Source organism: Pithys albifrons, chromosome 6 (assembly GCF_047495875.1).
Source record: "Pithys albifrons albifrons isolate INPA30051 chromosome 6, PitAlb_v1, whole genome shotgun sequence".
In the NCBI taxonomy this organism is placed as follows: Eukaryota; Metazoa; Chordata; class Aves; order Passeriformes; family Thamnophilidae; genus Pithys; species Pithys albifrons.
In genome coordinates, this window is record NC_092463.1 from 39,903,416 (window position 1) to 39,927,248 (window position 23,833).

General features: G+C 52.5%; 2 protein-coding genes across 5 annotated transcripts in view; one reads left to right on the top strand and one right to left on the bottom strand.

Annotated features, from left to right (window-relative positions):
- LOC139673219 (transmembrane protein 263-like) overlaps positions 1-11,277 on the top strand; it is a 205,897-nt gene extending 194,620 nt beyond the window's left edge. The window contains exon 3 of the mRNA XM_071558451.1: positions 6,357-11,277. Coding sequence (XP_071414552.1) covers positions 6,357-6,643 — 287 coding nt within the window. The 3' untranslated portion in view covers positions 6,644-11,277. The remainder of the gene's footprint in view (positions 1-6,356) is intronic.
- A 2,424-nt stretch (positions 11,278-13,701) lies between these two features.
- CHST1 (carbohydrate sulfotransferase 1) lies at positions 13,702-23,444 on the bottom strand. Of its 4 annotated transcripts, none has more exons than XM_071559457.1 (2): positions 23,365-23,444; positions 13,702-15,702 (listed from the first exon to the last, which is right to left on the bottom strand). In XM_071559457.1, the coding sequence occupies exon 2, from the start codon at positions 15,656-15,658 to the stop codon at positions 14,399-14,401; it is 1,260 nt and encodes a 419-aa protein (XP_071415558.1). In that variant the 5' UTR covers positions 15,659-15,702; positions 23,365-23,444; the 3' UTR covers positions 13,702-14,398. The 4 variants fall into 4 exon arrangements, with proteins under 4 accessions (XP_071415558.1, XP_071415553.1, XP_071415556.1 ...); XM_071559452.1 differs by lacking the exon at positions 23,365-23,444 and adding an exon at positions 22,883-23,176; XM_071559455.1 differs by lacking the exon at positions 23,365-23,444 and adding an exon at positions 22,559-22,818.
- Between the last annotated feature and the right edge of the window lie 389 nt (positions 23,445-23,833).

The following is a 23,833-nucleotide window of genomic DNA, read 5'->3' on the forward strand; positions in this document are numbered from 1 at the left end:
CTTCTCCCCCCAGGCTTAGCTGAGAAAAACAAGCCACTCCATATCACTGTTCATTTACCCTCCTGAACCCTCTCTCTCAGTGCTTCAAGGTAGATGCTTCAGCAGTTAATACTGCTGCTGGGCCACATGCAAGGAAAATTAGAGCTCATTGTGCCAGTGAAGAGCCCTGGGGTGAGCTGGGCTGTGGAGACAGCTGCCCCCGTTTTGCTGTGTGCAGCAGCTTCCCGAGCAATCCTGTTGCAGAGAGAGGCGAGTATGTCTTGCTGATTGCAGAGTTAAAGTTTAAAACTCTGGGGCTAAACTCAGTGTGGCATTTCTAGGCTTTTTGCTGGTGGCAGCCGTCGTGGTTTGTAGCATTCAGCACCTGGGCAAAGCAGGGCTGAAGAGAGCCCAACTGCCGAGCTTTTGAAGCCATTTCCAACCAGCTGCAGCATGGGGACTGATTGCAGGAGTGAAGCACCACTGTTTGAAGAACAAACACTTTGTAGTGCTCCCTTTAACGCTTCACCTGTGACAGCAGGATCTAATCTTTTATCCTAAAATGACAGCAGTTCCTTTGTCTCAGGTGTAAATGCCTGTTACAAATGTGCCCTACAAGGTTCAGCTAAGCCTTCAGCAGCAGACAGGAGGCTTGGAAGAAGTCAGTGTCGGTCATTCTCTGGAGAAAGGTCCCACTACATAGTATACAGTGAGATTTCATTTGTGCCTAGCAGTTACTGTGGTCTCTGTCTGCTTCAGCTGCTTGTGCCAGAAGAGGAGTGTATCACCCAAAAGGAAAGTCTCAGCTGCAGGATAAACTTGTGTAGCTCCACAATAGCAGGCTGGTGTGTGTGGGGATGGAGCAAGTTTTTCTCTCACCTTTGTGACTTCTCTGGAAACTGGAAACCTCTCAAGATACATTGGAAGTTGTCATTGATGTCTCTACTGAATGTCGTCAGGAATCTATCAACACCAGTCATGATAATACAAACACAATTTCGTCATTTTAAGTACTGCACCAAGTGTACCTAATTAACCTTTATGACAGTACAGCAATACAAGGAAATAGGGATCATTAACATCAGCTTTGCTTTACAGAAAGGGAAGAGAAGCATCAGTGCCAGCCCCATGCATTTCAAATCGAGGTAGGCTTGGAAAAGTCACAAGGTTAAAAATAACAATCATCCCCGTGATGTTCTCAGAGCATTAAGAGTGCACTTGAATCAAACTTCCAGTTTTTTCCCCAAGAAACATCAGGACTGGAAACTTGTCTTGCATATATGCCCATTTGCCACTCAACAACTAAGGCTTTTAGAAAATCTCACGTTCTCAGTCACAGTGGTGCAGAGGCAATAGAGGTCAGAATGATTTGCTTAGCGTGGCTTAAAAATTATCTGGGCAAAGCTGGGACTAAACTATGAGTAGCTGACCCTCCACCCCTTGCTTGTTCCTCCAGACCAAACATTTTTCTAGGTGGAGGAACCTGCCTAAATCCACCAGTGGCCTTTTAATAGCTGCCAGAGGAGTAATTTAGCCTTGAACTAGTGACCTCACCCCTTCCTCTCACATTTGCTGAGGGACAGACTGATGACATTGACTGTTTACATTTTGGTCTCTGAGCCAGCCCAGCTCTTTCGCCTAGGGCCTGGCAGGAATGGAAAGATGCAAAACCAGTGCTGCTCCCTGACACTGCTTCCCTAGCTCGGGGCTGTTTTTATAAATTAGTAGAAAGGAACAAGTGCTTCTTAATGTAGAGTTCACCCTGCCTGTCCTATCACCTGCCGGCAGAGGCTGAGGGAAAGAGTAGTGCCTGTGCCATTTCTACTGGGCACCAGCACAGGCTCTCATTTTGTCTCACCGAATGAATGACATGCAAAGCCCTGAGGAGTGCTGTGGAAGCTTTGAAAGTTGTATCTGTTATTAATTACCAATTTTGCTTCTGCACCCAGTTATAGATGCTGTCAGGATCAGATGAGAAGACTGGGTTTGTCTGGAGCCCCAGTGGGCGGGACCCCTGCCCTATAGAGAAGCCAGTGGGGAATGCAGAGGTCAGTGGCCAAGGAGGAGAGTCTGTTGTGTGGTGTGCTCAACCCAGCCCAGAGACCTGGCATTCATACAGGAGAGCTTTTTATTCAACTCTTTTCTCCTTCTGTTCTAAGACAACATGGGGTGAAGTGAAGCTGAAGGAACCCTTGAAAATGCCAGGTCATTGATGGAAAGGAAAAAGGGCTCCGCAGATTGTGAAGAGCTTTCATGAGCAGCATGGGCTGCGGCCAGCTACAGGGAACAGAATTGTTCCCTTGCTCAGTCTGTGTCTGTCTCTCTGATTATTTTGTGTGCTTCATCTCTGCTGTCTGTCTCACTCTTAATCTGGGCTCCTCTGTGCCAACAAAATGCTTAGCTCACTCCATTGTCTGAGAGACTAATTTGCACTGTAAATCTGATGCTTACCTTACATGACAGCTTACTGTAGGGTTTATTGCAATCCTGACAACTAACCAGGAATGGCTAGAGAGCTTTCAACACATCACTTGGAATATTGAACAGTTATGATCTATTTCAGCTTACCAGGTTAGGATGTGCCCCCTTGTGAGGGTCACCAGGGATTTCTTTCTCTATTCAAATCTATTCAAACCTGAGCATGTTTGGGTTTTGATTTGGGTTTTTGTATGTGTTTGTAGGAGGGTTTTATGTGTTTGGTCTTTCATGGTACCTCTTCTATTATGTGTTGGAACTCTCAGAATGCTTCTGGAAGAGCCTCCCAACCTCCCAGGGCCAGATTCTCCATCCCTCTTCCCTCCTCTCTGTGGAGTTTTAAGGACCATGAGTGTGACTACAGACCAGGTGCAGGCAGTGTGCAAACTCTGGTGCCCCAGTGCACTGCAGCTTCATTGTCTCTGCCCTAGTTTAATCAGAAGGAGCCTTTGTTCTTGCCTGTCTTCCTTAGTATTTCCTGATTCTTTCTCCAGTATGTTCTGGCTCTTCACTAGCAGAGTAACATCTGCTCTCTCAATCTCATCTGCAGTTGCACCTTCTCTTTGGTTCCTGGGCTGTCCACCCTTCAGGCATTCACATGCCATGCAAGTGAACTCATAGTGTTGTTCAGATAGCTGGGCAGCTCCAGAGGCCTAAATCCTCCTACAGATCGGTTCCAGGTAGCCTCTGTGCAGTTTTACCTGGGAAAAGCCAGGAAGATTATAGCTGCTTTGAGAAAGGTCTTGGTTCTGCAGCTGAGCATGCCAGTAAGGTGTTTAATGCCCAGACCTTCTGCACTGCAGTCCTTGGAACTCAAAGAATCCCGCTTCCTTGGATGGGGGAGCAGGAACACAAGACCTACCATCTTTGGAGGGTGGTGTTTGTTTAGAGAACCACTCTGGTTTTCACTGAGTCCTGCTTTACAGTCGCATGGATTTCTGGATCCTTCAGTTCTTCCTGCCTTCAGTCTGAAGACAAAACACAGAAACCTCTGTAGTGGATAAGCTCTGTGGAGCAGCTGGGGGCTGGCAACTGAACTGGAAATGGAGCCAATGAGTCTCAGTAACATTGAGGGAGAGGAGAAAAAAACACTCAAAGAAATTGTTGAGGAATAGGTAAGCAAGATGTTGTATACTGTGTAGAACTGTACACTAGAAACTCTGTACTGACTGCTCTCAAACTCCATTTTGCTGTCAAGGTTATCACAAAGATGTGTAATTTAAAGCTTATTCCAAGTCACCAGAGCTGGTGAACCCCAGACTCCTCACAGGCACTGTCCTGAGGCATGCCCAAGGGAGAGCTCTGTACAAACGGGGAGAAACTCAAGAGAAAATGTATGAATCTGAGAATACTCCAAACTGCAGAATTTTGGAAGAATCCAGGAGAAAAATACCTAGGAAAGGATCATCACACTACCTGATTCAGGCTCATGCTTAGTCTAGATTAGGCTATACTGCCTCCTCTGAAGAAGCCCCCTTCTTTTGCCTGCCTAGAAACCACGTCAAAAGAATCTCATCACCTTACTTAAATTTCCATGTTAAGTGCCTGACAGTTAGAAATTTGAGTGTAAATTTGTTTCCTCAGAGGCCTGAAAATGCCCCTTTCACACGAGTAGTGCAGGCCTCCCATCTGTCCCAGTGCTTTGTAGCACAGGCAGTGGCTCTGATCTGTTTGGCAAGGTCAGGTTGCTCTGTCAGCTGTGTGCATCCAGCATCCCAGGCAGCTGGTGCTTCCAAGCATCAAAATCCATGCCCCGCTGCTGCTGAGTGTTTTCTGTCAGACTTCTGGTTTGCTTTTTTTAAAAAAAAAAAAAAGGAAAGAAAAAAATGCCATTTTCCAGCCACACTTAGAGACCCTACTGTGTTCCGTGACATGTGGACAACAGGAAGATAGTCTTTGCTCCAAAGGATTCACAGGATAGCTTGGCAGAAGTACACTGAATAGCAGATGTGGTGAAGACACGGCATGAGACAAGTTAGTAACACAAAGAGGAAGATGTTTGTTTACACTGACTAGGTCTGACATCTCCATCAGCTGGGGTGTGTAGCCTGTGAAAGCCCTGCAACTTGATGAGATGCTGGGCCAGCCCCCTGGAACTCCCACGGTCTTTGCTTGCTAGCAAAGGAAATTCATTACCTACATCAGTGCTGGCTCTAATATGTGGGGAAATGAAAGTGGGTGGAGACATAAAGCAGGCTTTCCAGGTAGAGGTTTTTGCTTCCGGGAATATTATTAAGGATCAGGGAAAGAAGCTGTTGCCAGGCTGGATAAACAAGGGAGCTTTTTCTCAGGGACAGGGGAGCTTTAGAGAAGGGTGTGGGTGAAAGCTAAGAGTGTGTGAGAATGCAGTAGAAGGGCTCGGATCTCAGAAGGCACATTCAGCCAACAGCTCTTGGCTACCTTCCCTCAGCTGTATTAATCTTGCCCACCTGCTCAGCTTAGTGGTGCATCCCATCGCACAGTCCTGTCTGGGCAGGCAGCTGAACTGGGATGCTGCAGTTGGGTTGACTCCTTCTTTGGCCTCAGGGAGAAACGCCAGGGCTGTCCTCACACCTGTGCCTGTGGGATGGGTGTACACAGGTCTGTGTAGTGCACACTTGTCTCCTTCCTTCGCATGCTGGCAGAACCTCCGCAGTGTTCTGCTCTGAGACAGTGGCTGGTGCTGACACAGCCCCTGTCCAGGGTTCTCTGCAGAGGCATGGCTGCAGCATGTTTTTATGCATCCTTTCAGAAAGTCCTTTCCATCCCTGTCATTTCCCCACTTCTCAGGACATGGGGTGTGCTAAAGCCCTCCTGCTGCATCAGTGCTGGGCAACCGCTCTTCTGAGTTAGTAATGGGTTATAAGGGCTGTTGCTGTTCTAGGGATTCTGTATTCCCAGCTGGTGCCTCCTTTTTTCCTGCTGGGATTGCTTTATTGTATTTTTGCAATTATTAGTAACTCATCTCATGTATGGAACTGGCAGTGATCAGAAGTCAGAGTATTCAAAAATATCTCACCCCATGAAAAGCGCAGCTCCTTCATTGCTGCCTGCACACTGCATTGTTAACTGATGCAAAGGGAGAGGATTGTGTGGAGGCCAGCAGGAGAGTTGTCAGTTTTGAATCCCGTGAGCAGCAGTTCAGAGTCAACCCTTTCCCAAAAAGTGGTGAGCTGTGAACATTATGTCTGCAGTGTTGTGGGCAGGTGTGATGGCAGCTTGGGTGGGTATATCATACTGGCCTTGATCCAGCTGGCACAGGTAAGCCAGCAGTGACACAGTGCAGTAACTTAAGCACTGTCTTCACACTATTAAATACGTAGCTGAGATCTCCAGAGGGCTTGTACAACCCGAGGTGACGTTTCTGTCACTGTATCTTTACTGCAGTTTGCTATCTGTGCTCACTCAATTACAGTTCTCACAGATAGGTCTGTGCTGCGCCTCAGTCCCGTATCTGATGTGAGTGTAGATCTGCCTCCAAATAGATGCTTCTGAGGACCTGCAGGCCACGCAAACATCAGCTGTTGCTGTCTGCAGTTTGTGCCCCCTGTGCTAGCACTAGCCTGTGATTTACTGGCATTAGCCAGCCTGCAAGGGAGGGGCATTACATCTTTTACAAAGTGGGATTTGCTTTGCATTGCAGCACTAAGGCTTACAACTGACCTGCCTTCTTTCCTTCTCTATCACATGGGCAATTCTGCTCCCACACCTACCATCCCAGTGTCCTTTCCTGCCATGCTATAGGCCTGGGATTGCCTTGGTTCCTCCTTCAGGCATCAAGAGGTCTGGGTCTGCAAGGCAAGGCAGTGTCCATGTGGGAACATGTGCCATGGTTGACAACCCTCATGGGCTGGAGGAGGTGCCCAGGGAGAAGGTCTCCAATGTGAACACCTCTGACTTTCCCTTTCTCTCTCTCCCAACAGATACCAACAAGGATCACCCACAGCAGCAGGCAGGAGTGATCTGGAGAGTGACAGGTGGCCTGTTCAGTATCACCCGGGGAGCCGTGGGGGCCACCCTGGGAGGAGTTGCCTGGGTGGGCAGCAAGAGTCTGGAGCTCACCAAAACAGCTGTGACCAGTGTCCCCGCTGCTGGCGTTGGACTGGTGAAGGGCAGTGTCTCGGCGGTGACGGGTGGCGTTGGAGCTGTGGGCAGTGCAGTTGCCAGCAAAGTCCCTTTCACTGCAAAGAAGAAGGACAAGGCTGACTAATCTCTGTCACAACTCCCTTCCAAAAGGTCAACCTGCCCATACTCTTGCCCTACACAGCACCTCTTTGAGTTGGAACCAGCCACTTCAGGGAGGGTCAAGCACCCGAGCAGACTCTGGCTGCAGCCTGCTCAGCACCGCCTGCCTGGCTCAGAGCTCAAAGAGCCACTGTCAATGCCTTTCACTCCCATCACCTACTAGGAACCATCTTTACTCTGAGGGCTTTAAAGGCACAGCTGTCTCTGTCTTGTAGTTTCCTTCCTCCCTTCTTGCTCTCATAAGCATGGAGGAGTGGGAGATGGTGTCAGGCTCCATTTCCCTGGAGGTGAGGGGAGTAACAGGGGAGGGGGAGAAACTATACTGGGCTTGAAGTGTGGGTTGTATAGTAAAGTTCAACTTCAGCTAGGAAGACAACCTCTGAAACACCCCTTCCCTTTCCTCTGGGAGGTGTGTTTGGGAGGTGTGCCTGGCAGAGAACTGTAGAAGAAAAGTCCCATTGACACAAAAGATACTGTGAAGAGGGGGAAGCCTCCCTCCTGCCCTGCACTTCTTACCTTTTCTTTGCAGGGCCCATCCCACAAGCTCCTCTCAATTACTAATTCCTTGGCTGAATTGCACCCTTCAGAGAAGGAACCCTCAAGCTCAGCACAGCAGCTTCAAGGATGATGCCACACTGGAGTATGGTATGTCCCAGGCCATCAACTTCTGCACGGAGTTTCTTGCTGAGAGGGAGGAGGACGAGCTGCTCTATGTTCCCATTTGGGGAAGGAGCTGACAGTGGCACTTGCCAGGCCTCTGTGATATTGCAGCACAGGCATGATGCTCCACAGAGAGACCAGGCCTTTTGTTTGACCCTTGAAGTTCTTGCAGTATCCCTGTCTGCAATAGGGGCATTTTGTCTCTTGGCCACACTCACACTCCACAGACATCAAAGGTAACCAGGAACAAGTGTGTTCCCAAATGCCACCCAAATTCTGCTGCAGGGAAAGAGGGGAGGCCAAGAGCATTTCTCACAGCTCGGCACCCCAGGAGCAGTGGCCTGGGTGTGGTGGGCTGCACCATGTTGGAGAACACTTCCCAAGGGGCTGAGTGTGCTCCAACAGCATCCAGCCTGCACAGGGCACCAGCAACTCCTCCTCTGCCCGCTGCTCCTGAGGTCCCAGCCCACCTCCTCTAAATGACTGTGTTGCACTAAATAGCCCACCCATACTCGCAGTGCCGCAGAAACCCAGGACACCTGCATCCGTCTGAGAGTCACAGCCATCCTCGGCTTGGCCCATAACACTCAAGGGGCCATGTGGCATTGCATACATAGGCATGGACACACACGCGCGCACACACACACACGCACACACACACACGCACACACACACACGCGCAAACACAAATGTGCACTCATTCCCTCCAAGGTCCTGTGTAATGCTTGGGATGAGGAAAGCTCCACCATTAACTCTGCTGCTCCTGGCTTTGGCAGGTAATTTGCTGAGGTCCATAGGTGTTGGATGCAAGTGAAGCAGTGCTTGTGCTGTATTTTATAAATATGCATCTGCGTTAGCATGTGTGTACCTGTCAGTCCACAGGCATGTCTTCAGCCAGGTAAACAAAACTGTGCCACTGCTGCAGAGGAGTTTACATAGTCATCTTCAGCACTTCCAGCATATAGGTTTTATATAGGGTCCTGGTCAAATTAAAAATCATGTTTTAGAGGATGTTTTGCCCTCTGTTGCCCAAGAGTGTAGTTTATTGAAACCAAAGGAATGTGGAAAATCCCCTTTCTCCCATCTGTGCTGTTTGTTTTCTTTCTGCCCTGTCTTTTGGACATTGAAGTCAACTTTCTTGATCTTCATTTCCTCTTGGAGGCTGTCACACTTCCTGCCTGCTCTCTTGTGCTTAGGACTTAGGTATCAGGGAATATTTAAGTACAGCAGACATACCCACCCCCACCACCACTTTTGCTGAATGTTCTTGGGCTTGTGACAAATTTTATTCTGGCCTTTATTAAATCCACATTTTAGGACATATGTTGCTGTGTCCCTGTGCTAGTCATGCTGGTGTTGGTCTCTCTCCACACACTTTGCTAGGTAGTTGCTGCTGTTTGCAGTGGCAAGAAGTTGCTGATCTCCACAGTGTGTTACTCTTGATAGCATGAGAGAGGTTTAACCTACATCTTTCCTTCTAAAGAGGAAACAGCATTTGGTATGTGTGTGCATTTCCTCGCTTCATCTCTTTTGTTCCGGTGAAGGCCAAGTTGACCCAGACGTGTCGGTTTTGTCTCTGAAGGCAGAGGCTTCACAGAAAGATGAGGCCTTGATGTGTGCCTGTACTTTGCTGGGATGCTCGTGGCAGTTGGCAAGGCCAGAAGAAGTCTTGTCTGTTCTCCTTTTGTCTCAAAAGCCCTGCAAAGCAGGAGGACAGTTTGCACTGCATGGATCTGTGCTCACTGCTCTCTCTGAACACATCTCATCTCTTATTCCAGATCACAGAGTGGTCCTGAAGTGAGCTTTAGCCCCAAAGCTAAAAGCTGCTTGTGCACAAGGTGTGCTGTCACTATCTCTCTTAGAAAGATAGTTTCTGACCAACTTGGACAGAAGACAGTAATCTTCCTAAATGCCTCTCCCAGGTCTTGGACAGGACAAGATAGTATCTAAGGAGCTTCACCAGCCACCCTGGGCAGGTGGTGGGAAGTTCATACCAGTGTCTCATGCAGGCTCTTGCTGGGGAAGACAGTACATCCTACCCAAGCTGTTGTCTGCAGGCATTGTGTGTGCAGAGCAAGCATGGCAAATGAGATAAAGGTGCATTACGGAAGGCTACAGGGGCCCTGAAGGTTTCCCATCTTTTTATTTCTTCTCAGTGTCCCCTTGCAGTAAATGAAGTAAAGCTTACCGTTTGTCTGGAACTTCCGTTCCCTTGCAAGATGGCCTGGAGAACGGGAGATGAGCTTGAGATGGGAACTGACAGCTTAAATCACTGTTCTTACAATGAACTCCTGGACCATAAATAGCAAAAGAGCTCAAATTAGCAGGCAGAAGTAGGTGGAAGATTAAATCTACTCCAAAACCAAGGCCTCGCACTGGTTAACAGGCATTCAGGAATATGTAACTCTCCAGGTCCAAAGGCTTCTGTGAAGTCTGTCTCTGTTAGTGTGCTCGGTCTGCTCAGTTCATCGCAGTGACTTAGCCTCAGCCCCCTTTTCTGAGCACTGTCAGGGCCAGAGCAGAAGAAAGACAGGGTCCATCTTCCCAGTCTAAAAGCAAAGATGCTTCCTGACAGCTTTGGTTGCAGGACAGTGGGGTCTGGATCGGAGAGGGAAGCTCTTAGGTCTTGTTCAATGTCCCATCTTTCCTTCTCCCGCACTACAGAGACTCCAGCCAGTGCAGCCCTTCTCCCACCGCCCCTTCATGGTAATAAGGGCAAGAACCATGTTGTGCATAAATCCTGTGGCTGCTAGGTGGGGGGGCTTGGTACAAAATAGGAGAGGGCAGCATTGGGGTGGAGGGAAGGAATGATGGGAGTTAGTACACAGATGAGGAGGGAGTAGTGACAGGATGAATTGAGGAGTGGGGGAGGAAGAAAAGGGACAATGTGGAAGGAATTAATTTCTTAGGACAGGCTTTGAATCAGAGGATGAACACAATGGAATTTGTCCTAGGGAAGAGTGCAGGAAGGGAAGCAGATGAATGTGGGTTTTGGTCTGTGGTAATGGTCCATGCCTGGCTTGTGCCCTTCTTCCATAGTAATGATGATTTCTAGGAATTCCCATTGAGATAGAACAATGTGTTCAATAGATGGTCAAAGCATTAGACCAAGTTCCTTGTTACAACCTGCCCTTCCCAGATCTCCCCCAGACTTTTGTCATGGTCTCCCCATGGTGGGGCTGGGTCTCCCCCATGGTGGAGGTGGACTGTGGCCCTGTACACAGCCTTGTATTCCACCATGGCTGGACGTGCCACATGCCAAAGGAATGTGTCCCAGCTGAAGAGACCCACAGTCACATCCTGTTTTCCCTTCTCCCTTTACTTAATATTCTTCACTTTTTTTTTTTTATCCCTCCCTTAGCTTTCTGTCTTGCCACTGGTAAAGCTTCCCAAAGCATTTGCTGAGACCTTTGTTAAACATCCACTCATACTGTCTGGGAGGGCAGGGGGTGACTGCCCCGCAGCTCCCCTGGCTGGGAGAGAAGTGCACATCTTCCACCCCTCTCTGTCCCCTTGTGTTTTGTGTGTGGAAAATCTTAACCCATTTATTTTCCTCTGGGTTCTCTCATTGGCTCTCATCCCTGTGGGTGGGTCATTTCCGTGTCTCCATTGCAAAGTCATCCTTGTAAAAACAACAGCGTAAGTGGGAATATGAAGATGGCTAGAAAGAGCCACAGAGCTGCTGGGACAGATGCTGGGGCCCAACTCTGCTTCTCCAGGAGCTGAGGAGCCCTTTGGCAACCCAAACCCATTACTGCAGCCATGTAGTCCCGTGCACAGTGCTGGGCTCCAGAGAACACTTTTGTTCTTTATCATTTCATTGTCTGTAATTGGTTTCCTACTGAATTTGTTTGCTTGGTTTGTTTTGCAGTGTTTTTCTGGGAATATTCTGCATCTCTGTATTTTAATTACAGTAAAATTTGAGGATAAAAACCTTGATTACACTGGCTCTTGTTTCCAGTGGGGGGAAATGAGGAGAGGAAGCACAGTTGAAGAAAGATGTTAGAGATTCCTTGGGAAATTATATCTCTTCCCTAAGGGCTCTGCATGAGGTACCAAACAAGGCTGATCCTCCATCCCTGCTTAAACTAGGACACAGCTTTCAACTTCGGTTCAGAAGTCATTTTGCTGCAGGCACTTTTCCTGATTGGAATGGTAAAAGCAGTTTGGATAAGACTTCTAAACTTAATTTCTTGTGTTGGTTTAGAGACCAGTTCATAAAAGGGCGTTCAGGCTGGAGAGAGCTGACCTAGCCCTGAAAGTGGGATCTCAGCAGCCAAGACAGGAAATTTTGCCTCTATGGCCACTCTTTCAGGCAGGTTTTCACTGCCATTTTTCCCAGCTGAGGAAGCAAATTCTCCTCACAGCAGCCTGCTCTTTCTGCAGGAGAAGGCAATTTAACATCCCTCCCCAGGGCTGCAGGGAACCCCCATGGGGCAGCCATACCCTCAGCATTGCTGGCTGGCTGGCTGGCAGGCAGTGCGGGTGCTGGGGGCACAGCCAGCTAACCCAGCCACCTCTCCTGCTCCATGGGCACTTAACCCAGGGCAGAGCCACCCAATGCTCCTGGGAATGCACAGCCCTCCTGCAGGGAGGATTGCAGCCCAGCAGCCAGGCAGTGCTGGATCAGACACAAGCCAGGGTGTCTCTTTTACTGAGTCAAGGCCAAGAGCCAACAGCTCAGAATTAGTTAAGTGCTGACAAAAGGATTAATTTTGTAACTAATAACAGGGCAATCAAGCCGTTTATTTGGTTGACGTTTTGCTGCCAGCTGCTTGAGAAGAGCAGCGTGCCAGTGGGGCTGGCTGCAGCCACCTCTGCCACCTGCCCTATTCCTCTGTCCTCACTTGCAGACACAGCCAACCAGTGTGGCTTGGGAGGCACTGAGCCAGTGGCAGGAACAGGCTTGGCAGTGACAGGGAAGATACCTAGGGATGTGATCTCTCCCAGGGGCTGCCCCTATGCCCACTGTGGGGACACAGATGAGGGAAAGGCCCATCCCACAATCCCACAGCATATACACACTGCCCCCCCCCCCCCCCCCCGCACCGTTCCACCTCACAGAGCTGGAGCCAGCAGTGTCACCTTTTGGACAGCGCAAATGAATTACATATGCTCCAGCTGTGAGCCCTGAGGAAAAGCCATCAGGTACATCACAGCTGCTTACCTTCCCTGCAGCCAAGCAGAAGCTGGTTTGCCATGTAAAGGCAGGTTGAAAAACACCACTAACACTGCCTCTTCAGAGGTCTTTCAAGTGGCAAAAGGATGCTGCAAACCTACATGTAGTTCTGGCTTCACTCTGGCAGCAGGTGTGCAGACAGTGCACTCCAGCTCCCTGTGTGCAACTGCAGCATCTGGTTTCACATTCTCCCAAGTAAGAGAGGGTTGAAAAAGCTGCTGGCCAAAGACCTTGGAAGAGACCTTTGGAGAGGAGAACTGCCCAGGTAGGTGAGCTTTGAGTGGCTCAAACACCCCTGGGTGAGGAGTGGATCCAATGCTGGGAATGTGCATCTGTGGGTAGATGTGGCAAGCTGTGGTTTCATCTGTGTCCCTGCCCTGCCTGGCTTTAGGAGCAACAACCAGGAAACTGTGCATTGTTGTCCTGGGTGGTTCTGGTGGCTTTCTATCTGCAGCTGCTCGTGGTCTTGTGGGACGTGTCTCAAGGGCTGAGCAGTTTTTTGGCAGACTCTCCCAGCTGGGTCAGAGGAGTTGGATGGCTCTTCAGCAGGCAGGGACCAAGCACACCAGTAATGTCTTGTGTCAGCTTCTCAGTGCTCTTGCCCTGAATGCCTGGCTTCCCTGTCCAGCAGCTTGCTGACCTGACTTGCTCAGCCCACAGGCCCGAGTGTCTTGCATGCAGGCAGCAGGCAGCTCACAAAGGAATACGTGTGCATTGCCAGAATCATCTTGTTCATGCATATTCATTCTGGTAGTTTCATGACCTGCACCAGAACACTTCCCTGGTCCTCTAAGGCAGGGCATGCCAACACCAGCATCAGCGGTGCCAGATGTGGTGAGGGGGCAGCCTGATGGGGCTGGGCTCACTGCGCTGGTGCCATTAGCACTGTGGAGCCAACTACATCAACAAGTCCCACGCCCCCATTCAGGCCAACAAGATTTCAGGTCAACAAATAACCCCAGGATCTTGCTTTTGGCTTAAGTGCTTGCATTTTGACACACTTTAGATGCAAATGTGCACGTGCCCAACGAGGTGGCTGCAGCTCCCTGCTGCCCTGGGAGTGCTCCCCCCACCTTGCTCCCACCCACTCCCAGCCTTGCAGGAGTCAGGCAGACCAGGAGATACTGCTCTTTACCTGTTGGTGCATCCACCCCAGTTTGCTCACTGAGATCTTTCAGTTGCAGTTCACCCCCAAGTCAGTTTTATTGCACTTTTATTTACAGAAAACACAGAAATAAAGCATTAAATGTGTTGGGGTTTTACTTAACCACCCAATCACTTTTTTCCCTTTTTCCTTTTGTGGGTTTTTGGCACAAAGAAATATCACAGGTGTTACCAAACAACTAGGTAAGAGCAGCTAACCAACTGCCCAGCCCAATAACAGGACTTAAACAGACATGTCACACCAAGATCAAAAATGAGGAGGTTGTTCCACTTTCAGCTTCCAGTCTAACCCGCTCACGGGGGGGGTGGGGGGGGGGCAAGGAGAGTTATTCTGAGGGGGATGACACCATTCATAAATTATATTTACCTCTTACATTGTAAAAGTAAACAGTGCAAAAGTACAGTACCCCATATACCCTTGATTCGGAAAGCTTGAAGGTTACTTTATGCATTTTGTGTGTTTTGTAAACATTGTTACTCATCCACAGTTCTAGCTCTTGCTTGGAGAGACCTAACTCCTCTTGGCATCCAAAACGCATTGAGGGGCAGCAGTCACTTCCCCTGGACTTGGCTGTAGAGATTCCCGCTCAAGGTTTAGTGCAAATCTTGAAGAGAAAAAGACGAGAGAGAGAAAGAGGGGGAAACAAAACAAATGAAAATAAAATAAGGCATCAGTTAGAAATAGTCTGCATCAAAACCAGGCCTCTTGGGGCTGCCTTAGGAGAAGGGCAGGAAGTCTCTCTCCTCCACCAGGCTGATGGAGAGGTTCTTCAGCTCCTCTTCGGAGCCAGCAGTTTTGTAGCCAAGCTGTGCCAGCACCTGCTGGCAGGCGTGCTGTGTGAACGCCACGATCTCGTAGGACAGACGGAACCGCCACTTCTCCGCCGTTGCCGCGGAGTTGCGCACTGTCCCATACTTGTGCTTGGAGGAGGACCTGTCTCCTCGAGTGTTGTTCTGTATCCAGCGCTCAACATTGCTGTCCATGGGGATGCCCAGGAAATCGTAGATCTCCTCGGTCTTTTTCATGGGGTTCCTGGCCAGGTCTTCATACCGCACCAGCATGTACTTGCCCTTGAGCCATGGTGGCCGGTTCAGGCCGGTGGACACAGAGTTCCAGAAGTCCTCGCACACTGTGGTGAGCTGGGTCACATCCAGGTTGTATGGCTTCCTTCCAGTGCCATCCCAGATCCTCCACAGCCTGTAGGTGTCCCGGAAGGTTTCACTCCGGGATGCCAGGATACCCCGGGGGTCCCTCACTAGCTGGATGACCTTCAAGTTCAGCCGCGGGTCCTCCACCAGGGCCCGGAGGTCGCTGACCTCAGGCACACGCACGGTTTTGATGGCCACATGCCCATGCTCTCTGCAGGACTCAGTGGCCAGAGTCAGGTTCAAAGTCCCGCACTTCTTCACACAGTCTCCCTCCTCCAAGTGGAGATCCACAGGTCCCAGGGACTCACAAACAGGTGGTGAGCAGAGGGCCTTGCTGGCTCCCCTGCGGAAGAGGCGGTCGGTGGTGTGGTTGACAGGCTGGGGCTTGATGTAGTTTTCCAAGAAGTAGAGGTCGCAGTCATACAGGCTCCTCAACAGGTCTCGGCTGGCCCCCAGCATGACCCGCCTGTCCGTTGTACTCTTGCTCTGGGTCAGCTTTGGGATCAGGGTGTACTGGACGTGGTAGAGGGGCTCAAATAAATAGAAGACATCAAAGTGCTGGTTAAACAGCTGCCCAACAAATGAGGAGCCACTGCGGGTGGTGGCGAGGATGAGAACATGCGTCTTCCTGGAGAGGTTATACGAGAAAGTGGGGCTCTCATCGCACAGCCTGTCAGCCACATCAGTGTCCTGGCTCAGGCTGCAGTTCACAGGGCTAGGGATGGGGCAGCTGTGGAAGGACTTGGCAGTGAAGGTCCGGATTGCTGTGTACTGAATCGCAATGGATGCCAAGGCTAGTAGGAGGACAGCCTTCCAGGAACATTGCATGGCTGGTCACCTTCATGGAGCTTCTTCACAGGTGGTCTTGGTGTCTGCAACCCAAAAGAGAAGTCACGAGTTGAGCATCGACTGCCAAGTATCCAACTGCTGGGGGTACAAATAAAGCCCTCCTGGTGTATGTCCATCAATCATAACCATGTGAACACCAGTCACACGCTACAGAGCCCTGTTTTCAGACAAGGGACAGACCAGGAAGAGGCTCGTAGTCCTAGAGAAACATGTCCAGCCAGGACTTCAGCCCTCTTCCGTACATGCTGGGGGTGTACACAAATTCTGTGCCACATGGCTCATCCCATGCCCTGCAACCCAGGCAGGGGGATGTCAGAGCCTGGTGGTGACTGCCTGCATGCCTCCATCCAGCTGCTGCAAACCCTCCTCCCTAGCTGCCTTGTGAGTCACTTGTCACCCCATCAGCCAGTGCCTTTGACACCCAAGTGCAAGAGCTGTGGCAGGGAAAGGGCAGGGGATGGTGCTATCTTGTCTCCATCCTTTCTGTCCAGCTGTCAGGATAAGGATGGCCCATCCAGGCCAACATGCTCCTGCTTGAGAGAGAGGCAATGTCTCTCTGGAGCCACGAACCCTTCTGCTTAGAGGTCCAACAGCCAGGCCAGCTCAGTCTGTCAGCCCTGGGGATGAGTGGCAGCCAGAGCTGTGCCCCAGCTGCCAGCCCAATGTGCCCCCAGCACTGATCTCATGGGGCTGGTAAGATCCTGTTCCACTCTGGGATTCAGGCCCCCTCCTATTCTGAGCACCAGAGAGGGAAAGCAATACTTCAAAGGAGGAAGCATGAGAAACTGCAGCCCTTCCATCCTCTACTGCCAGCAGTGCAGCAGCAGAGGGCCTTGGCACCAGGGATGTGTGCAGGGAAGACTGGGGCTGTAGTTGGACAGGGTAACTTCAGTGGTGCTAACCCCTGCCTTGCTGCTGCCCACAGGTGGGCAAAGGTAGGGGAAACTGAGCAGGACACTTGGATGGGGTGCTCGGGGACCATGAGGTAAGGAGTACCCCTGTCACACCTAGGGAGCTACTGCATTGCTGGAAGGGGATATGACTGGTGGTCCTTCAACATTCCCCCCTGTTCGCTAACCAAATAATGTTCATATACTGCCCTGCTGCTCTCCAAAGCACAGTCTTTCACATCCACATACTTCTGCTCTCCAGGGTCAGTTGGACTGGGAGGCAGGAGGTAGCAGATACATCCCAGAAACCCCAAACAAGCAAAAACGCCTGTGTGGGGGAGACACCTCAGTATTAGCAATGGCTTTGAAGGTCCCCTGCACCCACTTTTCTTTTGTCCACCTTCCTTCCATGTCTCCCCTCCCACAGTGTGGTACATTCACCTGCACATGTACATCTGCAGTCCCCTCTCTGCCCACCTCAAGCAAACAAAGGGCACAGACTCAAGTATCTCTGCTCCCTGCCCAGCAGAGCCCTTCCATTGCATCATCACCACCCATGCTCTGTGTGTCCCCAGGGAGAACAATGTGCTGGCCCCAAGCTCGTAGTGAGCACCTGGTCCCCTGCTCCACCCCAGTACACTGACTACCATGGGTAGGACTGTCAGAACCACTGCTGTCACTGCCTGGACAAGGTCTCAGGGAGACCAAGGGGCCAGCAATGGATTTGAGCACATGAGGCCTGTTGAAGCCCAGAGCACACTGAAATGCCTGATGGGCTTGGGATGGTGCAATGCTCCTGGTGTGTGTTCCCTGCAGAGTCCATGGCAGCTGGTACAGTGTGGTGTTCCCATATCCTCAATGTGTCCCACTGCCCAGTGAGACCCTGTCACCCAGCAAGTGACACCAGAAGGGCAGCTCAGGCCTGCAGGCAAGTCAAGAACCTCCTTACTTAACTTCTTTTAATTAATATTTTTATTATTTACTAATTGCACCAGCTGCTTTGTGCAGGCAGGAGCCTTCAGGAACCACCAACTCCAGAGACCTCTCACTGGAAGTAGAGGTTTAGAACAGGAGCCCAGGACAGGGCATCTGGCACAGCTACTGCAGGCAACTCCCCACCAGCCCTCCCTATGTTCACTAAGAGCCATGCTTTAGACCCACAACAATGCTTTAAATCCAGGTTGCTTTGTCCTGGGCTGCTGCCTGCCAAGGATTATGGCACGTGGCTGGGGGACCAAAGTTGCAGATTTTTGGCTATTGCTGCTGCTGGATTGGGGTTATCCACCCTGCAAATGAAAGACCTGTCCCCAATGTCCACATGGGATATTCTATCCCTTGAATAAAGTGTTTTTCCAGGTCTGCTAAATCAGGACAGGACAGGGGCATCCCTGCTGGCATCTCCTGGCCCAGGTGGCTTCTGCATGCTAACTAGGTGGAAGCTGCAGTGGGAATGCTTTCCTGCTCTCTAGTGATAGCCAACCACACTGCATCCATCAGGCGCAACCTCAACTTATACTCTTTGTTTCACTGCTGATGGATGCTGGAGCAGATGTGACTCGTCCACATTTTAGCAGAAACCTGCTGCTGGCTCCCCAAAAAAGGCAAAGCAGAGAGCAGGTGCCTCCTTGGTCCCAATTCCCACCTGATCACTGGCTGCAAGTGTTTCAGGTTCTCCACCCACTCTAATCCGTTCCCCTTTACAATGCCCCAAGCTGCACAGGGGAACAAACGGGGCATTGATTCACCTCCTTGGCAGAGCAGGTGCTAAACTACAGGCCAGCTTCAGCCTCATCTGCCCCTTGACACCATCGGCATGTGCCCTGCCCATCTGCTGAGCCTCAGCCAGGGAGAAGCAGGTTTTGGGAGAAGCCTTCCCTCTCTGGTGTCTCATCTGTGGCCTTTAAAGACAGCCAGAGCCTCCTCTCCCCTGATGGCTGGCTCTCTTGCCTCCTTCCATCACTGCCTGTCCCTTAGGGGCTGCAGTTCCTGCTTAGTCCAGCCCTGGGCTCCAAAAGCAGCAGCAACTGGCAGCTGGGTGCTCTGGAGATGCTCCTGGGGCAGCTGAAGCACATGGTACCCGGGAGCTGCTGACACAGCTGAGGATCACTTTTACTCACACTCCCCCTTGTTGCTCTGTCAGGCACAGCCAGGCTGGCATTAACACCTGCCCAGGAGGAGGAGTACCAGGCTCCACACAGCTTGGAGCAGGCTGGCTGAGCAGCAGCTGCAGCCAGTGTGCAGGACAATGTATCCTGCATATATGCACAGTAGGATAGCCACTCACACTCCCATCCCTGCCCTGAGGAACCCTGTTCTCTTAAACTGGCCTGTTCCTCTTCAGGTGCTGATACCTGGGGCCAGCAGTTCAGACAGCAGCTGGAGTGAGGGCTGTGCCCACACGGGGCCGCATCTGAGAGTCCTGCGTGAGGCATGTAGTGTTTTGGCTCCTCAGCTCTATACCATAGGATGCTGTGACCATGGGAGTCATCTGAAATGCTGGCCTCACAGATGTTTCTGTGCGAGAAGTGTTCCCAGCTGAAATCACCCCCTGCCCTGTCTCCAGCTCAGCTCCATCAAAGATGATGAGTAAATGCAGCTGAAGGGTGGGAGCTGAGTCCAGTATGTCCCTCCAGGCAGCTGGGGCAGCTGAGATGGAGTGCAGGAGGGGGATAAGCCAATCACACCTTCCAGCACTGCAAGGGGCCTTCGAGAAGGTACATGGGCTCTTTTTGCACTGTGCTGGGGTCACCACTGCCCCTTCCCTGACCCTAATACCCTTCTGGTCACAGCATGACAGACTGCACTTCACTGCTTTGCCTGCATCTCAGCCCAGCTGCCTGCAGCTGCACTGGGACCAGGCTGTCCACAAGGGATTCACAGCATCCAGCAACGGCTCCCAATGCAGCAGGAGGACAGCCAGTGCCTGGCACAGGGACAGGAGCATTGTCTGCAGGAAGAGGAAGGTGCTGAGCCTTTCCTCTCCCCTGCCCCACTTCCCACAGCCTTGAGCCTGGAGGAAGAGAAAGGATGGGTGGAGGCAGTGCAGCTTCCCCCATCCTGTGCACCTGCCAACAGCAGCAGATGCCTTCCTCTTCCTCCTCCTCCTCCCCTGACTCCCAGCACTACTCAGAGAAGGATGAGCAGTCAAGAAGCCGGCAAAACAGCCCAGGAGCACTGGGGATATCAGAGGTGATGAATTAAGCTGAATGGCATCTGTGAGTCACCGGTGTGGGGAGCAGCAAATGCTGCCGGCCAGCTGCTGTGCAGTGGAGACCCAGAGCTCCTCTTTGGGGCATGGTCTTCCCAGGTTTGAAGGGAATAATTGCTTTTGGAGCTGTGTAGCAGGGCTGTAGCACCAAAGGCTCTGCTGGCAGCTGAGTTCAGGCAGTGCCAGGCAGGCTGGACTCAACGGGGCTGCTGCAGCGGTCAGCACAACTCGCAGGTCTCCCCTCCAAAAGCAGCCAGGTCTTGTGCAGGGCAGAGCCTCACAGCACTGGTCGGGGGCTCCCACAACATCTCCACATATGCAGCTGCCCTGACTCCTGCCCCAGGCCTTTCTTGCAGGTTCTCTTTCTCCTCCCCAAAGAGGTCCATGTTTGGGGAACTCGGGGATGATGGCAGCTTTAGGCAAGACCCCTTGTAACTGATACTGTCTGTCATGGATGTACCCAAGGCTCTCTCACAGAGCAATCAAAAATATCTGCTTTTTTTGGTTGCCTTCTAGGCTGTCTTCCTCTCTTTCAGCTCCCCAGAAGTTGTACCCTCAGCCTGGGTGGGCTCAGCTTGAGTTCCCTTGCCACTGCCAAGGAAATCCCTCTGTGCTTCCCTATGGCAAGGGAAAAGGGAGTGGAAGAAGGTGTGAGGGTCTTTGCAATGCAGGTGCCTGCTCCAGCCTTGGCACAAACCCTGGCACCAGGGCAGTGCACTGGAGGAGTGCCTGTGCCTTGACAGTCCTTTCTGTGGGCCTGCCTGGTGCCAGTCCAGCTACCAGCACCCTCTATCCCCAAAACAGATTCCTGCCAGCAAGGCTGTTTCCATGGAAACGGCAGAGTGACTCAGGACTTTGGGACCAGCTGGAAAACACAACTGTGAGCAGTGATAGTCTGAGAGGTGCCGGGGTCTCAGTGCCAGGAAGACGGGTGGATGACCACAGGGAGTGGGCAAGGCTGCCTGCCCACGTGCCTGCATGCTGGGGCACACGGGCACCGGTACAGAGGAGTATATGGCACACCTCGCACAAGGCAAAGCCCACGCCAGGAGTTGTAAGGCAAAACCCCTCTCCTGACACAAGTGCAACTGCAGCACTTGGAAGGCATTGCTGCAGCACACACACCAGGGAACATATCCCAAAATGTGCCTCAAGGCAAACAAGCCCTCATCCCCCGAGACCCACACATACATAGTTACCCAGAGAATTCACAGCACCAACTTCAGCACCTGCTCAGCCCTGCATCCCTGTCCCCTGCCCAGCAAGCAGTACTCCTGCATGCCTTGCCCAGGACAGAGCAGCTTGTTGGAGGGCTGCCCGAGGGACAAGCAGCACCCAGTGCCCAGTGGTGCCTCCTTTTCAAGCCAGCAGCTCCCACCTGCAGCCCCGCTCCTTCCTACCTCCCCACCCAGGCACAGAAATTAAGTTGCTGTGTGGCAAAACAAGTCTCAGTCAGTGACCCACTGGCACAGGCCCTACCACTGCCCGGTGTGCTCCCACTGAGCAAAGAGTTTATCCCATAAAACATGTTGTGGCCACTGAGGCAGGGAAGATGGGCTCCTGATGGGATTTAATTGCAAGTATCCCACTTGGTCACAGTGGCTTAGTCATGCTGCTGGCTTTGCAAAGCCTGGCAGACACCAAACATGCCTGTGGGCCACTCAGCCTGGGTGCAGGCAGGCTGCACCCCACTGCTCCCCAGGTGAAAAGGAGACCACCGAAAAAAAAGCAGTGCTGAGCAGCTCCCCACTGTCCCCTCACAGCAGTGATTTTGTGTACCACCGCAGACATGTGAGATGGGCTGGTCCCTGTACACAAGCCTCCCCCCCAGCAAGGCCCACCAATATGAGATCCTGGTGGGGTAAGAATGAGGCTTTAGCCTTGCCTCCTCTTCAGTTGTACAGCACTAGAGCTTCCCTACTGTCACAGCTTCAAATGCCAGCTTGGGACTCATGTCCACCACCTTCCCAGGTGCCTCACTGTATGCCAGGTGGAGGTGCTTCATGCCCCCAGACTCTTGTGTGCATTATCTTCTGGAGCACTTTTCTAATGATAAGGCACAGGACTCCAGTGCTCAAAGCCACCTCGGCATGTCCCCTACTCCCCTAAGTCTTCCCATTCCCTCTGCATTTCCGAGGGACCGAAAGATCCTTTGCCACCAAAAGATTACTGCCCACTTAAACCATCACAGAACTTTCAACAGGGAATTTGGGGTTTTTTTCCTATTGGCACATAGCATACACATTTTCAGTTAATTAATCACTATCAACCCCAGACAGTCCCAGAGTTTTCTTATCGCAACATCCACCTGTGCCTATTTATCCCTCATCTGCTGAACTGCATCTGCCTCTTCCCGAGGATGCAAACGCCTCGGTAAATCAAATACAGGGGATTTTGTGCTCTCCACCTTTCCCTGAGCCATCCACCAGCCTGTTGGTGCCTGCTTGCTCCGTCCCAGAGCACTCCCTGGCAGGAGCTGGAAGGCTCTTTTGGGATGAAAGCGCTCATTCATAACCTCGAAAAGCTCTTTGCAACGTACCCAACCTACGGCGCGTCCAGAGCGCAAACCTCGAGCCGCACAGCTTTCCCGTAGGACTGCTCCATGCTGTGGTTTGCTTCCAGCCCTCTCTGCGAGGTCTCCACGCCAGCCTGCGCCCTCACGGCATGTTTCTCAGACCGCGCTGAGGTCTGACAGCAAACGCCGGGGCATTCGCTCCGCCGGCGTGCGCGGCTACGCGGCCGGGCAGGGCATCTGGCCTCCCTGTGCCACCGGGGACTTACTTGCTCCAGGCGGCAGCTCTTCGCCCAACAGCAGCCCAAGTTTCGTGACAGCTCGTTCCCGCGCGGGTCTGGGGCCAGGGCCGCTGCACCCCCGCCGCTAAGGCAGCGCCGGGGGGTGGCCCCGAGGTGCTCGCAGCCCGGGCCGGGGTCCCGCCGCAGCCGGTGCTGGGCACCAGCCGGAAAAGTCCCTGCGGCCGCTGCGGGCGATGTCTCGCTGCCTTGGAAAGTTGGCGGCGCGGAGAGGGTTACGGGAGAGCCCCGGCCCGCCGCCCCCGGGCACCCCCGCGGATCTGCGCCACTCTCCCCCGCCCCAGCGTCCCTTACCTGGCGGAATGCCGCGGCGAGCTGCCCCCCGCATCGCTGGCCGCGGCTCCTGGGGCGGGGGACGGTGAGCCCGGCCCAGCCCGACCCAGCCCGGGGGCGGCAGCCGGCGGAGCTCAGCGGGCGGCGCTGCGGCGACTCATCCCTGCCTGCCCTGCCCACGATGCCCTGCCCGCGATGCCCTCCCTGCCCTGCCCTGCCCTGCCTGCCCGCGCGGGCAGCGCGGCGCGGGGCCGCTTCTCCACGCCCCTCCGCGCCGGGCGAGGGGCGGGCGGGCACGGACGGGGCTGCGCCGCTCCGCTCCTTCCTTCCCTCCCTCCGCCCGGCGGCGCGCACGGGCGAACGCAGCAGAGAGCTGGGCACCGGCACCGATGGAGCCACCGCACCGCGCTGCCCGCTCACCCCTGCTTGGCCGCTGGGCTCCGCGGCTTTGCCGAGCAGGAAACTCCCCGTTTATTTATTTACCTCCCCGTTTCCATATTTACCTTCCATGGGCCCCCGGCCAGAGAGGGCAGAGCCCCTCCCGTCGCGGGGCTGGGGACTCCCGTGGGGCTCTTCTCGTGAGAAGTGTTCCCCAGGCTGGATGCTTGTAGAGACACAGAGATCCCCGCGGACAGGGGCCTGGATGCGGGCCAGCAGGTACTCCCAGCCCTCCTCGCACCCCAGTGCTGGGACACCAGCAGCCCCCCGGGGCCCCACTGGGCTTGGTAGTGATGGTGATGCGCATTCATTCCCTCGTTTTCCGGTGGCCTTTGCTCATCAAAAACAATATTGTCATGGGGACTGGTTCTCTAGCGCCAGGAATCCTCTATGTGCTGCCTAAGCCAGGGCTCACTGCCACGAGCAGGAACCAAAACCATCCTCGGTGGTGCAAATGCAAAAATACTGGCAGGTAATGGCACATTCCCACCATCCTGACCACCTGGGAAGGCGGGATGGGACAGAGGAAAGGAA

Excerpts from the sequence above, each read along its gene's own strand:
- CHST1 (XM_071559457.1), bottom strand. The coding sequence starts at position 15,658 with ATGCAATGTTCCTGGAAGGCTGTCCTCCTACTAGCCTTGGCATCCATT.